At 36.2% G+C, this 16,749-nt stretch overlaps 1 protein-coding gene across 1 annotated transcript in view; it reads right to left on the reverse strand.

Moving 5' to 3' along the window:
* LOC150105010 (pre-mRNA-splicing factor CWC25 homolog) overlaps positions 1-16,749 on the reverse strand; it is a 115,515-nt gene that overhangs the window by 37,279 nt on the left and 61,487 nt on the right. The window contains exon 6 of the mRNA XM_090396099.1: positions 13,806-14,075. Coding sequence (XP_090252225.1) covers positions 13,806-14,075 — 270 coding nt within the window. The remainder of the gene's footprint in view (positions 1-13,805; positions 14,076-16,749) is intronic.

Below are 16,749 nucleotides of genomic sequence, written 5' to 3' on the forward strand. Positions count from 1 at the left end.
TCACTATTTAGTCTTGAGCAAGATAAAATTGAATTTCATATTGAAAAGAATAACATGTAAGAAAATTTTAAAGCGACTAAAAGTCGAGCAGCTCTCAGAAGTGAACTGTAGACTAAAATACACAAAGATTATTGAAGAAAAAATGAAAGAGTTTCAGAACAGGAACCAAACCTTGGAGATTCAGTGGCAAGCTTTGAAGAAAACCCTGACTGATTCAACCAGAGAGGCATGTGGTGAGGTAGACTGCAAGGATAGAAAAATCAGAACTCCATGGTGGACATAGGAAGTTAAAGAGGCAGTGAAGGAAAAGAAGAAAGCATATCAAAAGTTTCTTGCAAATAAGTCAGCCTGCGCACTTACAGAATACAGAAACAAATATAAGAAAGCAAAACACTGTGTGTGAAACTAGCTAAACAAAAGTCATGGGAGGACTTTGGCAAGAATATAGAAAATAAATATCAAGAAGGTAGTAAGATATTCTGGAAGTTGTTGAAGAAGCTTAGAAATGGAGGAAAGAGTGCTGTAAAAGGAGTTAGAGATGATAAAGGTGACATGAGAATGGGAGAAAAAGATATCCTTGAAGTATGGAGTAATTACTTTGAAAAATTGTTAAATGAAACAAGCAGTGATAGCACAGTAGTAGAAAACACTCAAAAGGCATGCAGTCAGGAATACATATCCATACTTGAAGTAAAAAAAGCCATCAAAGGCTTGAAATGTGGAAAGACAGTAGGAGTAGATGATATTCGACCAGAAATGCTCAAGTATGATGGTATAAAAGTCTTACAGTGACTGCACTGCATAGTTCAGAAGGCGTGGACAGAGGGACAAATTCCCGATGATTGGAGTAGAGCTCTAATAGCACCCACATATAAAAAGGGAAATAAAACTGAATGTGAGAATTACAGAGGTATTTCTCTACTGAGTGTTCCTGGTAAGATTTATACTAGTATACTTGAGAAACGGCTGAGAAGAATTGTGGAAAAAAAGCTTTGTGAAGAACAAGCTGGATTCAGGCCGAATAGAGGCTGTCAGGATCAGATCTTCACTTTATGACGAATAGTCGAGAAATCATGGGAATATAACAAAGATTTGTATTTAAGTTTTGTCACATCTGGAAAAGGCATATGACAGGGTGCCAAGAGAGAAGCTATTCAATATGCTACAGTTATAGGTGTCAATGGGGCATTATATCAAGCAATACTTAGTCTTTATTTGAGTTGTAAATCAGCAGTTAGGATTGAAGGAAGTATAGAAAGATGGTTTAATGTTAAATCTGGTGTGAGACATGGATGTACATTATCCCCTCTGTTATTCATTATCTATATGGATCATATTATGAAGAAAAGTGGTATTAAACCCAATATCAAAATTGGAGATGTTAATGTCAGCTCTTTGCTTTATGAGGATGATGTTATACTTCTAAATAAATCTGCTACAAGTATGCAAGTTAAGTATGCAAGATAAATTGAATAACTGTTGTAATAGATATGGCATGAAGGTCAGTGTGGTCCACGCGGTTAGCCTAGTGGCTATGCGCTTCGCAACCATATGCCTGAGGAAGGAGTGTCCTAGGTTCGATTCCCGTCAGTGACATGAGGAGCTGAAGGATCTTCCTCAGCCATAGCCAAGTTAGTCAGTCTTGGGCGTGGACAGCAGGGTTATTTCCGCAATTTATTCTGGGGTTTTCATCCCGCAAAGCAGGCAAACTGGCCTTGAGAACTTAACACTACAGGCCATAGGATACACCGGGACATAGGGCTGACCACCTTATCCTGTAAACGGAGTGAGGTCCGATGATCAATGGACCCTCAACACCGCAAGGTAAAAGAGGGTATAAAGAAGATGAGATGAGATGAGATGTCAGCTCTTTGCTTTATGCAGACGATGTTATACTTCTAACATCGTCCGCATAAAGACTTGTAAATCTGCTACAAGTCTGCAAGATTCCCTGACTAAATTGAATAACTGTTGTAATAGATATGGTATGAAGGTCAGCAATAAATAGACAAAGACAATGAAAATAGGCAGAATCGTTGAAAATGTCAACTGCATTGTTAATGTAGAACCTGTAGAACAAGTAAAACATTTCAGCTACTTGGGCACAATTTTTGGTGAAGATTGTAAATTAAATATGGAAATAGACAACAGAATCAACAAAGCTGGTATGGTAGGAAGTCAATTGAATAAATTCATATGGAATAAGAGAGAAATTAGTCGGAACACTAAATTAGCTGTATACAAGACAGTGTTCAAACCAGTTTTAACTTATGGATTTGAGAGTTGGGTCAGAAGTAAAACACTTGACCAAAGACTAGAGACCACAGATATGAGAGTCCTGTGAAAGATTAGAGGCATGAACAGATGGCATCAATGGCAATATCATATTAAAAATTCGGAAATTAGGAAAGAATTTGACATTATCAGCATCCAGGAATGCGTTAACAGAGCTAATCTCAGGTGGTATGGTCACTTAAACAGAATGGGCGAGGAAAGATTAACAAAGCAATATATTTCTATCGTCTAAGGCACTTTGTACCGTACCAATCCACCTATACCTTGGTCTTCCTGTGGGCTGTTTTCCTGCCAACCTGGAAGAGAACACCCCAGTATAGGTGGATTGGTACAGTACAGTATAAAGTGCCTTAGACGATAGAAATATAAGATCTGATAATGTTGGAGTCTTGACAAGTAACAGACTGATTTGGAGGAAAATTGTAGATAGGAAGTTAGTAATGATGTAAATTTTTCATGTAGTACTATCATATCCTATACATTCTGCTTGAGGGTACATGGCAGGAATTAGATGATGATGACACTACTTCACACCCTTTCAGCTGCTAACTCTATAAAAAGCCCAAATCTGCCCAGCCATGGAATATTGCTCCCATATTTCCCTTCTCCGCTAAACAGATTATGGGTTCAAATCCTATCATGCACAAGGCGATTTTTGAAAATATTGCTCACTATTGTAGTAAAATGTTCCAACCAAAACCTCATAGATGTATAGTACTATACTAAAAGAAATTCACTATAGCAAATAACAAACTATTCCTGTAGTCCCCCATAAGTTTGCTATGGTTCAATATAAAAGAAATACAAATCAAAGGTAAGGATATTCTATGTTGAATAATTACTTTGGAAAATTATTAAATGAGGTTAAGGTAATCAGCTATAAAACAGTGGCAAAAGAATAAAACTCATTAGACACAGTAATGAATTAGCAACAAACAAGCAATTCAAAGAGACAGAATACAAAGTAAATGCAACAATCAGTTAACATATAACATGAAGTGACATAAGCTAGAAGAATCATAACAAATAGATAACTAATCATTTTTGATATTTGCAAAATAAAAAATTTCCCACTGCCTAAATATAAACTAGAATGACTGCATCTCTATATCAAAAATCTGAGAGACTCTCATCCTGAGCAATTCTCAAAAATGATTAATTTTCTATTTGATATGACCTTTCTAGATTGCGGCACTTGCTGTTATCAATTGACCAAGTTGTATTTACCTTGTATTTTGTCTCTCTGAATTGCTTGCTTGTTTGCACTGATTATGTACAATTAATTTAGGTATGAAATATTTATTACTAATTTTAATAAATTTATTACTGCATTTAACATGTTTTACTCTTCAGTGGCAGAAAATATCCAAAAAAGAATATGGTCATTCAGAAATTTCAGTATATTGGAGGTAGTAAAAGCCATCACCTGAAATGTGAAAAGGCAACTAAAGTCAATGATATTCAAGATGTGCATTTTCAAGAGTGAACTTACAGAATATATAGCATGTAATTATTTAGACAATCTTTAATGAAAATAGCACATTAACTATGGAAAGAAATAAGAGATTAAACAAAGTTGATAAGGTGTATAGCTAGCTGAATAAATTAAGGTGAAATAAGAAGGATATTATCTAAAATAGCAACTGGCAGTATACAAGGAACAGGAACAGTCTGTTATAGTTATGCATTTCTTTTAGAACAGTAATGGTGTTTGCTAGTGAGCATCAACTGTAATGTTCAAATTAATTTTAATATGGATGCAAGAGCAGGAGAAGAAATGAAACAATGACTGGAGACCACAGGAGGCAACAGTTCTAAGAAAATTCAGGGGCAAGCAGATGACATCAGTGCCAAAAGCAAATTAAAAATCAAGACATTAGAAGAGAACTTAATATTATTAAAAAAAAATCAGCTAACGCCTTTTTATTCCCGTATACGGGGAGTAGGCGAGGATTAATATTATTAATATTCTAAATGTATAAGCAGAACTAAGATGATAAGATCACTTAAAAACCAAAGCATAGATGAAATGAATAGTCAAGAGAATTTTAGAAGATATTAAAAAAGAAGAGATCATCAAACCTGAAACATGAACAAATAATAGGCCAATCTGGAAAAAAATTGGTGATAGGAAATTAGTAATGTCACACTATTACAGTATTTAGCATACTCCTTAAAGCTGTACATCATAATTCAGTGAGTTTCAGTGAGTTAGAAACAAAACAGTTGATCACAAACAGGAAACGAATGACAAATAATTCAATCATCATCATCAAATTCCTGACAAGTACCCTCAAGGAGTGTACAGGATATGATAGTACTACATGAAAATTTTACATCATTTAACTAACTTCCTATTTACAATTATCCTCCAAATCAGTCAGTTACCTGTCAAGACTCCAACATTATCAGATCTTATATTTCTATCGTCTAAGGCACTTTGTACTGTACCAATCCACCTATATCTTAGTCTTCCTCTGGGTCGTTTTCCTGCCAACCTGGCAGAGAACACTTGTTTTGCTAATCTTTCTTCACCCATCCTGTTTAAGTGACCATACCACCTGAGATTACCTCTGCTAACGCATTCCTGGATATTGACAATGTCAAGTTCTTTCTTAATATCCTCGTTTTTAATATGATATTGCCATTGATGCCATCTGTTCACGCCTCTGATCTTTCTCAGGACTCTCATATCTGCGGTCTCTAGTCTTCGGTCAAATGTTTTACTTCTGACCCAGCTCTCAGATCCATAAGTTAAAACTGGTTTAAACACTGTCTTGTATACAGCTAATTTAGTATTCAGACTAATTTCTCTCTTATTCCATATGAATTAATTCAACTGGCTTCCTACCATACCAGCTTTGTTGATTCTGTTGTCTATTTCCATATTTAATTTACCATCTTCACTAAAAATCATGCCTAAGTAGCTGAAATGTTCCACATGTTCCCTGTTCACAACATAGTTGACATTTTCAACAATTCTACCTATTTCATTGTCTTTGTCTTTTTAATACTGACCTTCATACCATATCTATTACAACAGTTATTCAATTTAGTCAGGGAATCTTGCAAACTTGAAGCAGATTTATTTAGAAGTATAACATCATCTGCATAAAGCAAAGAGCTGACATTAACATCTCCAATACTGATATCATGTTTAATACCACTTTCCTTCATAATGTGATCCATATAGATAATGAATAACAGAGGGGATAATGTACATCCATGTCTCACACCAGATTTAACATTAAAGAATCTTTCTGTATATCCTTCAATTCTAACTGCTGACTTACAACTCAAATACAGACTAATATTGCTTGATATAATGCCCCACTGACACCATATAACTAAAGTGTATGGAATAGCTTGTCTCTTGGCACCTTGTCATATGCCTTTTCCAGATCGGCAAAACTTAAATACAGATCTTTGTTATATTCCCATGCTTTCTCAACTATTTGTCGTAAAGTGAGGATCTGATCCTGACAGCCTCTATTTGGTCTGAAACCAGCTTGTTCTTCCACAATTCTTCTCAACCGTTTCTCAAGTATACTTGCATAGATCTTGCCAGGAACACTCAGTAAGGAAATACCTTTGTAATTCTCGCATTCAGTTTTACTTCCCTTTTTATATATGGGTACTATTAGAGCTCTACTCCAATCATCGGGAATTCGTCCCTCTGTCCAGGCTTTCCGAAGTATGCAGTGTAGCCACTAAGACTTTTATACCACCATACTTCAGCATTTCTGGTCCATATCATCTACTCCTGCTGCCTTTCCACATTTCAAGCCTTTGATGGCTTTTTTTGCTTCAAGTATGGATATGTATTCCTGACTGCATGCGTGTTGAGTGTTTTCTACTACTGTGCTATCACTGCTTGATTCATTTAACAATTTTTCGAAGTAATTACTCCATACTTCAAGAATATCTTTATCTCCCATTCTCATGTCACCTTTATTATCTCTAACTCCTTTTACAGCACTCCTTCTTCCATTTCTAAGCTTCTTCAACAACTTCCAGAATATCTTACCACCTTCTTGAAATTTTTTTCTATATTCTTGCCAAAGTCTTCCCATGACTTTTGTTTAGCTAGTTTTACACAGTGTTTTGCCTTTCTTACATTTGTCTCAGTACTCTGTAAGTGCACAAGCTGACTTATTTGCCAGGAACTTTTGATATGCAGGAACTATCCTTGCAGACAACCTCACCACATGCCTCTCCAGCTGAATCAATCAGGGTTTTCTTCAAGGCTTGCTACTGAATCTAAAAGGTTTCGTTCCTGTTCTCAAACTTTCATTTTTTCATCAATAATCTTTGTGTGTGTTAGTGTACAGTTCACATCTGAGAGCTGCTCAACTTTTATTCGCTTTAAAACTTTCTGACATGTTATTCTTTTCAATATGAAATTCGATTTTATCCTGCTCAAGACTAAATAGTGATCACTTCCAATTTCAAATCCTCTGTGCACTCTGGTGTCCTGCACCAGGGAGAAAACATCACTATCAACAATAACATAGTCAATGAGACTTTTCTTATTCCATGCTTCTTCTCTCCATGTGAATTTGTGCACATTTGTATGTCGGAACATGGTGTTAGTAATAACCAGTCCATGTCCTGAGCAGAAATCTAACAGGTATTTGCCATTATTATTAGCTTTGCTCTTTTCTCCAAATTTTCCCAAAATATTTTTGTATGTCTGACAATCATTTCCTACTCTGCTATTTAGATACCCAACAAGGACCAACTTTTCCTTTTTAATTGTGTCAGTTGCTTTTTTCTAAAGCATCAAAAAATTCCTCCACTTCTATTTTAGTAGAACCTTCTGTGGGACCTTAGGCACAAATAAGTCTCATTGTCCAGTTCCCCATTCTGATAACTGCCCACATCAATCTACTTGAAACTGCCTGCCATTCAAGGCTTAGTCTCGTATTTTGTGTTGATTACTACGGCTACTCCTTCTTTTCCTTTATTGTCATTTACTGAATATAACATTTTGTATTTATTGCTCAGAAAGATCTCACCAGTTTTTGTCTTTTTTGTTTCAGTCACCCCTATTATGTCGATCTGGTACTTATCTAATTCCTCAGCTAGCTCCATTTCTTTGCCATTCAAGCTTCTTATGTTGATAGTACCGATCTTTAACTCTGGTGATGTTGAGTTTGAGTGTGCTTTCAGATTTGTTCCAGTAGCTGACTTTTTGCTGTTTGCCCTGGTTCCCTGGCGAAAACAATGGGGGCCTTGTTTATCCAGGCAAAGCCCCAGCCTGCATGAAATTTTGTCATGTTGTACCATCATTTTGTATATTGGTTTAAGCCAATAAGAATACAATTTGGTCAGCTAAATCCAAAATTGCCAGCCCATCTTCATTCGTTCAGTATCCAGATAGATACCCAACAGGGTGCACCATGAGAAGGTGAGGATTGGACATTAGGCCACAAGCCCTGGTTGGTTCTCCGCATTCCTTTAAAGGCTATGGAAGGTCTGCTCTCAGTTATATGGCTTTGACCCTTAAGCACCTCAAATAATTCAAAGAAAAAAATTAAGAGATTCAAAAATAGCGACTCACAAATTCATATGAAACTTCTGGCATTATTAATATTTACAGAATGAATTAACAGGTGGTTATTCAATCACCTGAATGATAATTCATGTGGTTGAATAACCACCTGAATAAATTGAATAAACAGAATGAAAAACATACAAAAAATATCTGAAGCAGATACTGGCTTTACATTTCAAAAAACAAAAGGGGAAAAAAAAAAAAAACTTTTTACCTTTCTGTTTTTACCTCTTTAAGTTTATGCTTGTTGCATTTTCAATATTTCAATGCAGAGATGCCCATGGTGTTTTTTTTTTTTTGGTCTGCTAACTAATCTTTTAATGTTTTGTTTCTGTATATTTCTGCGTAACTGATTTTTACTCCTATTAAATAACCTTACACAAATTGTACACATGCTTACCATAATACCAGACAACCCAAACCAATCTTCAAATACCTTGGGCATTTCCTTGGATGAATTATTGCTTCTGGCCATCTGATCCAAACCTATGCGCTGAAATAATTCTTATCAGCACTGAAATATTTATTATCCATTTCACCCTAAGTTCCCATCCCCTATCTAAAACTCAGTTCTTCCACAGGTATGCCAAAGCTGTACAAGAGAAGAATTGAGCATACCATAACTTGCTTGCATACAAAACTATGCCATTTATACCAAAGCTGGAACAGCTGCAAAAAAACTATCAACACAGAAAAAACTAGAGAGAGAGAGCTAAAAGCAGGAAACTTGCATCCTATCCAAATGGCAGCCATGCACTCTGGTCTTTAGCCAAACCCATTGGTTGCAACTTTGCACAACATATCACCCACAAGTATTGCATCCAAACCTATGTGCTGAACATCCTGTCATCATTATCCACAGAAAAGCCAACCTCCTGCCTTCCTACTTCTCTTTCAATTCTTGCACTGATTTTTAGCAAATGTCTCCCAACTATTCCAAACACTCGACATCCAGTGTGTCCTTTCACCAGAAAAGATTCAGAAAAATTCTGCTCAAATTGAATACCAAAAAAGTCTCCTGGCCCTGATAGATTGTCCTAAAGGTTTGTGCTCCAGAGATGAGATGACTCCTATTCTGTGTCACCTTTTTACACTCTTATTCCACTAGTATCTACATTCAACCTACCAACCAATTTCTCTTACCAGTTCTTTCCAAAGCAATGGAAAGAGCTATCAACACTCAACTGCTATGCTACCTTGAAGACTCTCAACAAATAAATGACCACTAGTGTGGATTCTGTCACTGCTGATCAATAGGTGATCTATTCCTTTATTTCACACATATCTGGACAAATACCATGGAAAAGTTTGATGAGTCTCGAGTCATTGTGCTTGATATCTCAAAGGCTTCTGATCAGGTCGGTTAAGTAAATTTTCATCATTTGTTCTGATTTCTGCAGTTGGATTGCCAGCATTTTGACTGGATGCTTGCTTCAGATGATAGTGGGTGGTTGGTCCCTATCTTCTAAGTATACAACCAATGCAGTGGGTCTCACAAAAGCTCTGTTTTCTCTCATCTGCTCTATTCCCTTTTTTTTTTTTTGTGAGCCCATACACTAGAGGTTGGTTGATTGATCTATAGTAACATTAGTACTGTATATGAGTAGTGGGCTGGAAAAGGAGGAACTTTTTTGCATTTGATTTAAAAGACTATATATTGTATTCCTTGGGAAATACATCAGGGGGGGAAGACTGGTCCACAATACAGCAGTTGCAGAAATGAAGGAGGAGGGAAAGAAACATGTTCTGTGGGTTTCAAGGTGCACTGTGAAGGGATGTTGAACAGCAGCTACACGTGTTCCAATGAGCTTAGTACTAAGCGGGGAAATTATTGATGCTATTTCAGATGAACATTTCCCATGGAAATATTTGCGGAAATCAAATATCTGTGCAAAACTGGAGGGAGTCAGCTGGTAAGAGACGGATCATTAATAAGTCTAATTGCTCTCCTCTGTATTGAGTCAAGCATTTTGAGGGATCTTTTAGGGCCCCCCCATCCCATATGTGAGAGCAGTATTCAATAGCTGAGCAGATTTGTGATTTGTATAAAGTTAACAGCTGTTCAGGGGTAATGTCTTGAGAAAAGAGAAATCCTAGCTTTTTTAGAAGCTGAGGATGCAAAGGTTGCGATGTGTTTATGCCAGGAGAGGCCTGATGTCATTCCAAGAAGAGAAATCTCAAATTGTTTGGAAATTTGGGTGTTGTCACAAATAATACTGGGAGAAAATGGTTCTTATTAATGAAAGATAAGACAGAACTGGGTTTTATTAGCATTGAAATTGATGAGGGATAAAATGTTGAGGGGATTGAGGTGAGTTATGTAGAGTAAGGTTAATCAAATGAAAGGGAGGAGTACAATGTGCTGTCATCTGCAAAACTGTGTATTGGGTTAGAGGTCAACTGAAGTAGGTCATTGATATATAGCAGGAAGAGGGTTGATAAGAGGATAGAACAGTGTGGAACCCTGGCATTAGTTGAATGGTAAGAAGATAAGGGAATCATCCACCACCACACATAGCATGCATCCAGACAGAAAGCTGGCAATCCAACTACAGAAGTCCTGAGATAAGCCTTTGTGCCAGACCCAGTCAAAAGCGTTGGAGACATCATGTGCAAGCACTTGAGATTCACCAAACTTCTTCCATGGCGACGGGAATCCATATTGGCAGTCATTTATTAGGTGAGTGCCTTCAAGGTAGTGTAGGAGTTGGGAATTGATGATTTTTTTTTCCATTACTTTAGACAAGACTGAGGTGAGTGAGATAGGGCAGTAGTTGGATGGCAGTGACTTGTCGCCTTTCTCGGGAATGGATTGAATATAGGCCAATTTCCAGGCTGTAGGATAGATACCAGTGGAGTAAGAGAGTATATACAGGTGACATAAAATAGGAGTCAGTTCTGGTGCACAAATTTTCAGGACAACTGGAGAATGCCATCAGTCAGGAGACTTTTTTTGTGTCTAATTTGGACAGTATTTTTCTGAATCTCTTTCTGGCAAAAGGATATAGGGAACATTATATGTTGGGCATCTGGAATGAATGGGGGCATTTACCCCCCCCCCAACTTCCAGCAAAGTGTGAAGCCAGGAGATTGGCTTTTTCTGTGAGTGATGACGCAATAGAACCATCTGAGTATGATAGGGATGGGAAGAGTATTGGGCAGAAGTTATGACCAATTGCTTCGGCAAGAGACCAAAAGGCTCGGCTGCTGTTTGGACAAGCCGCTAGTTTCCTGCTTTTTGCTCTTTCGAACTCTGTTTTGGAAGCACTGATTGTTTTTTTTTTTTTGCATCTATTTCAGGCTTCAGTATAAGCTCTAAAGGAGGATGGAGTTCTTGATTTGAGCAAGTTGTGATATGTTTGGTTTTTCATTTGTACAGCCTTGGCACATCTTTTGGAGAACCAGGGTTTAGTTAGGGAATCGTAGTTCAGAGTAGTGTGTGTAGGGATGTATGTTTCCATGCCAGTGAGGATTACATTAGTGATAAGTTTGGTGCATATGTTTGGGTTGGAAGGCCAGAAGTAATAGTCCAACCATAGGAATGAGGCAAAGAAGTCGTAGAGGCTGTTCCACTTGGCACTATTATAATGCCAAACTACTCTTGTATGGGGGTAGCTGTGTAAGCATTGTTGCATGGGGGGGGGGAGGAGATTAGAATCTCCAAAAGATTGTGGTCAGAATTACCTAGTAGGTCCACTATGTTCACTGTGTATTTGGAAAGGTCGTTGGCAAGAAAGAGATCTAGGATGTTTGGGGAATGTTCAGGTCATTAGGTATTCTGGTTGGCATCTGAACAAGTTGTATAGGGTCGTTAGTGATGGCAAATGTTTCTGCTTGCAAAATCTGTACAACTAAAGGAGGAAAGCTAGTTGGTCTTGTGGACATTAAAATCTCCTAGGAGGATGATTTCGTTGTTGGGAAAGTGGGACTGTAGAAAATCAATTTTTAAGGAGAGGAAATTAAAGAGCTCAGAGCAGGTGGTTGCATTAGGGGGAGCAATACAGACAGCAAATGAATTTGATTGAGTGGGGAAGGGATATTTTTAACCAAAGAAGGTCAAAGTTGGGTGCTCTCTGGCAAGGCATGTCAGAGTGGATGTATGCACAGACGCATACATCCACTCTGAGTTTTGAGTTTCTGCCAGAAAGAGTAGATGGGGTTTGGTAGACTGAAGATATTAGTGGGCACTATTAAGGTTGGAGTTTAGGTCACAGATGTTGGCGAAATGGATATGCAAGGTTCTGTGAGGCATATATTTGACCGCAATGGTCTTGCACGTTTCCTTCTATATATAAACGATTTACTCCAGCAGACTACCAACCCAATAAATAGTTCGGCTTTGATGACAACAGATTGCATTCCTTTTTATTTGACAAACCTGGCAATGCACAAATCACCACAATCTCCAGAGCAGAGCCTTAACTACAGATCTCCAAAACATTTATCAATGGGATTTGGATAATCTTTTCAATTTCAATGCTAACAAAATGCAGCTCTGCCCTATTTTCTACAAAAAAAAAAGAACTCTACTCTTCCAGCCTTACTTTTGACAACACCCAAATCCTATGCACGATGAGATCTATCTTCTTGGGATAACACCAACCTCAAATCTCTCTCTCTCTCTCTCTCTCTCGGTACAAACATATTACAAATATTGCCTCTTCTGCTTCCAAAAAAAAATAGGTTTCCTTTTTCTCTCAAGGCATTACTTTAACTCCAAATAGCTTCTAACTTTATACAAATCACAAATCTGTCCAACCAGTGAATATTACTCTCCCATCTGGAATGATTCGACTAAAAGCTCCCTAAAGATAATGCACTCTATATAGAAATGGGGAGTCAGACTAATAACCCCCTTTTCTCTTTGCTAATCCCCTAATACTCTTTGCTCACTTTCACACAAGTGCTCAGTTTCTGCTGCGTGCATCTTCTACAAATACTTCTATGGCTACTGTTCATTAAGAATTAGCATCAATAACCCATATTGTAGAAAGTTTTTTAACTTGGGTATACTATTATAATTAAGATGAAAAGCCAAATGGCTATATTTTCTGGCGAAGTTAATTAAATTAAGGGGATAAAAATCCCTTATTATTTTACAGCCAGTATGCGAAACTCTAAGATCGAAAACTTCAATCTTAGAGTTTTGCATACTGGCTGTAAAATAATAAGGGATTTTTATCCCCTTAATTTGGGTATACTATGTTAAAGATAACAAGCAATTTTATAAGCTAGGTTTTAATCCTTTTTCCCAAGTAAGCAAACAGACAAGTAAGTCAAGTTTGTGCCTGAATGTAGTTCAAGGCACAAACATATATATATATATATATAATATTATTTTTGGATCCATTCTATTTTACTGACCTAGTTGGGCAAATGTTGTCAGCATCCTTGATCTCCAACTAACAAGGTATGGATTTGAATCCCACTGTGACAGAAATATCTGTGAAATTTTTAGGTAGTAAAACAATAATTGTCACCTAGTATGAGACCACCACCCTACATAACAGAAGCCTGATGTGACTTGAAAAATGTCTGTTTGATCTTTAAAACAGGGTTTCTGGATTATCTAGTCGTTAACCAACTCATGATACTAAATAAACTAGTTTTACAAATTTATCAGGTGGGGTTAAAAAAATTATATGGACATTTTATTCTGATCCTGTTTTTTATTTCATCCAATTTTAATGGTTTTACTTGACATTATTAAAAAAAATAAAAAAGGATTATGAATAATGTTATTTTTTATTCACTAATTTTCTTACTGTTTTAATTTCACAATTCATATTTACTTGGGTTCTATTTTTGATGTTTCTATGCTTATAAATCTACACTAACTTAGAAATTAAATAGTCTTTTAATAAAGAAAAATGAATAAAAAATTGAAAAACCAACAAGACAAAAAAATATATCCTTACATCGAAGAACTATAAAAATAAAGTCATTTATTTACAATTAATCCATACTGTTTTCTCCTGCATCTTCTTCCAGTTTCAGAATCTGAATCACTAGAATCCTGTTGACCCTTTTTTCTTTCTGATTTCAAGTGTTCCTTTGATGGTTGCCTGGACTCTGAATGTTTCAATAATTTTGAATGAAATCCTAAAGTTTTTTCATTTTCAGAATCACTTTTACTGCTGTCACTATGTTTCTGTTGCTTTTTATGTTTCTTTCTGTGCTTTTTCTTTTTCTTCTTTTCTTTCTGTGATATACTTTCCTTCAGCTGCAAAGCAAAGTTGTATGGTTTAGTTTGTAGTGAAAAAAAAAAAAAAAAAAGAAAGAAAAAAAATGTATAACAGTTTTAATTCAATCGCACTAGGAGAGCCTTACCTGTTTGACATAAAGAAAGAAAGAAAAGAATTCAGGATACAGGGCATTCAGTATATAGGGAAATATATATTAAAACATAAATATATATATTAAAACATAAACTTCAGAATGTGGGATCAGAATATAAACTACTGACGTGGATAAATAGTGGCTGATGGACAGGTATCAGAAAGTGGTATGTGGGGATGTGAATCTACCAGATTTAAAGTGGCCAGTGGTATACCCCAGGGATCAGTACATGGATCTATACATTAACGATACTGGGAAGGACCTGACAGGTAGGACAATTAGGGATGCTATTGATATACTGCACTTACAGAATGATTTCAACAGACTGGAAGTGTGGGCAAATGATAATGACTCAATTCAACATTAGTAAGTGTAAAGTTATGCTTTTGGTGTGAAAATGCTAATGGCATATTATATTGGTGGGATTGTGCTACAAGAAATTGAAGAGGCTAGGGATATTGAAATTCTAGTGGACAAGAATCTGAAGTTCAATGGTCACATTAAAAAAATTGCAAATACAACTCAGAGGGTAACTGAAGTGTTGAAATGAACATTGATATATAAGGATAAGGAAGGCAGGAATTTTTACAAGGCTTTGATATTATTACATCTGGACTACTGTGTGCAGATGTGGTCTCCTGGGTTTGGAGGAGATAAAGAAGTTGTGGAAAGGGTACAAAGAAGAGTAAAAAATATGATATCAGGATTATGGAATGCAGATTATGAGGACAGATTGAGAGCATGTCGACTGCAGACACTGGTAAACAGAAGAAAGAGGAGTGACATGATAAATATCTACAAACTTTTGAAAGAGTGTTGTTTTATTAAACAGGAGTTGCAGATAAAGAAAAGGTTGTGGAGGAAGTATAAAAAGAAGTTGGTCAGCATACACAAGGTACAGGCAGAGGAAGCTAGCTGACAAGTCCAAAAGAAATCCTAAGGAGTTCTTTCCCTATGTGGCAATAAAAGGAGAAATAACTATGGAAGGATGACTTTAAAAAGAGTTGATGGTAGGGAAGTGACAGAAGTAAATGAAATAATTGAGTTGCTTAGTGATCATTTTGCAAAAGTGTACCATCTTGGTTGTGTTACTGCAATGCTGATCTGACTGATGAGAGTCTAGAGATAGAAGAAATAGAGGTGGTTAGTATATTGCAGAACCTTAATGCTAATACTGCTATATATGCCATATATATGACACATATATGGCATATATATGACGTGAGGTCATGAAGTCATAACTTCAAGCAGAGTTGTGAAGTGACTTCACGTGCAAACTTGGTTTATTTTATTGTATTTTATTTTAATTCATTGGTGGTCTTGTATTATAATAATAATAATACCAGAATCTGAGCACCATACCTCCTGTGATTTTTCAGAAAAAAAGACATCAAAAGAATACTAAAAAAAGTCTTCTGGTTCTGATAGCAACTCTAAAGTGTACTCAAACACTGTGCTCAAGACCTAACAACTATCCTTGTATCATCTCTACAATCTTCCATAATTAGCTGGCACTTATCCCAACATGTAGAAGAAAGCATATATCTCCAGCCTAAAGGGAGATAAAGTCTGCTGTTAAACTACCAACCAATCGCCATCACCTCAATCCTCTCAAAAAAAAAATGGAAACTGTCATTGACAGATCACTTCTCCACTTTTTTGCCTAGAGGTCTATCAATTAAGATCCACAGCTGATTTCTTAGTCTATATTAGTATAAAGCAGTGTTTCTCAGATTTTTCCAACAACCAAAAACTTTACAAATCCTGAAATTTTCACGGAACACCTTGGTTATTTTATGATGTATTAATTAATATATTACAATATTAATAATTAATTATGGCATAATCATAAAGAGTATTAATACACTGATGTATACGGTGTGACATGTTGACAAATATAAAATTATCACTGGACTAACGAAATCTTGTAGCATATTGTAGTTTCCTCAGGACAACATCATTAAATTAATTTGTGCTAATTTTCATTGACATATCCCATTCTGATCACCAAAAATTTATAATATTATTACAAGTACTTATGACTGAATGTAGACTTTTTCTCCTGTGTGCTGGTAGTTTTTCACTCCTTTTGTACATCTTGGAGATCGCTTTGTAGGCTGGAGTTGGATGAATCCTATCTGTTACGTCACAAACACCTTCAATAAGAGATTTCTTAACACCAAAATTAAACAAAGTCCCTTGTCTCTTATTCATATTAAAATTTAAATCTGTAGGCCTATTACTTTTAAAAAATCACAGCACTACGGTTTCGAAACAAGCACTTCACCCTACAATATGAACTTGTGAAGAAAGTATTCAGTATTACTAGATTTGAGAACTGGATACAGACTAATTTGATCTTCAATTTCAATGGAAAATTTTCTTTATACTTCCTTGCTGATTGGTCACTAACATTTGCAACACAGATGTTATTTCACTCAGTTTTGAGAACAGAGGATACGCTGCCCATTGTTGTAATCGGCTTGCAGGCAATTTTTATGACCGATCATAAACAGCAGTATTCCATTTCCCAAATTACTTGCATGTTTAAAAATACA

The sequence above is a fragment of the Typopeltis vanoorti genome, chromosome 7 (genome assembly GCF_054136105.1).
Source record: "Typopeltis vanoorti isolate ZY-2024b chromosome 7, IOZ_Tvanoo_1.0, whole genome shotgun sequence".
NCBI classification, from domain to species: domain Eukaryota; kingdom Metazoa; phylum Arthropoda; class Arachnida; order Uropygi; family Thelyphonidae; genus Typopeltis; species Typopeltis vanoorti.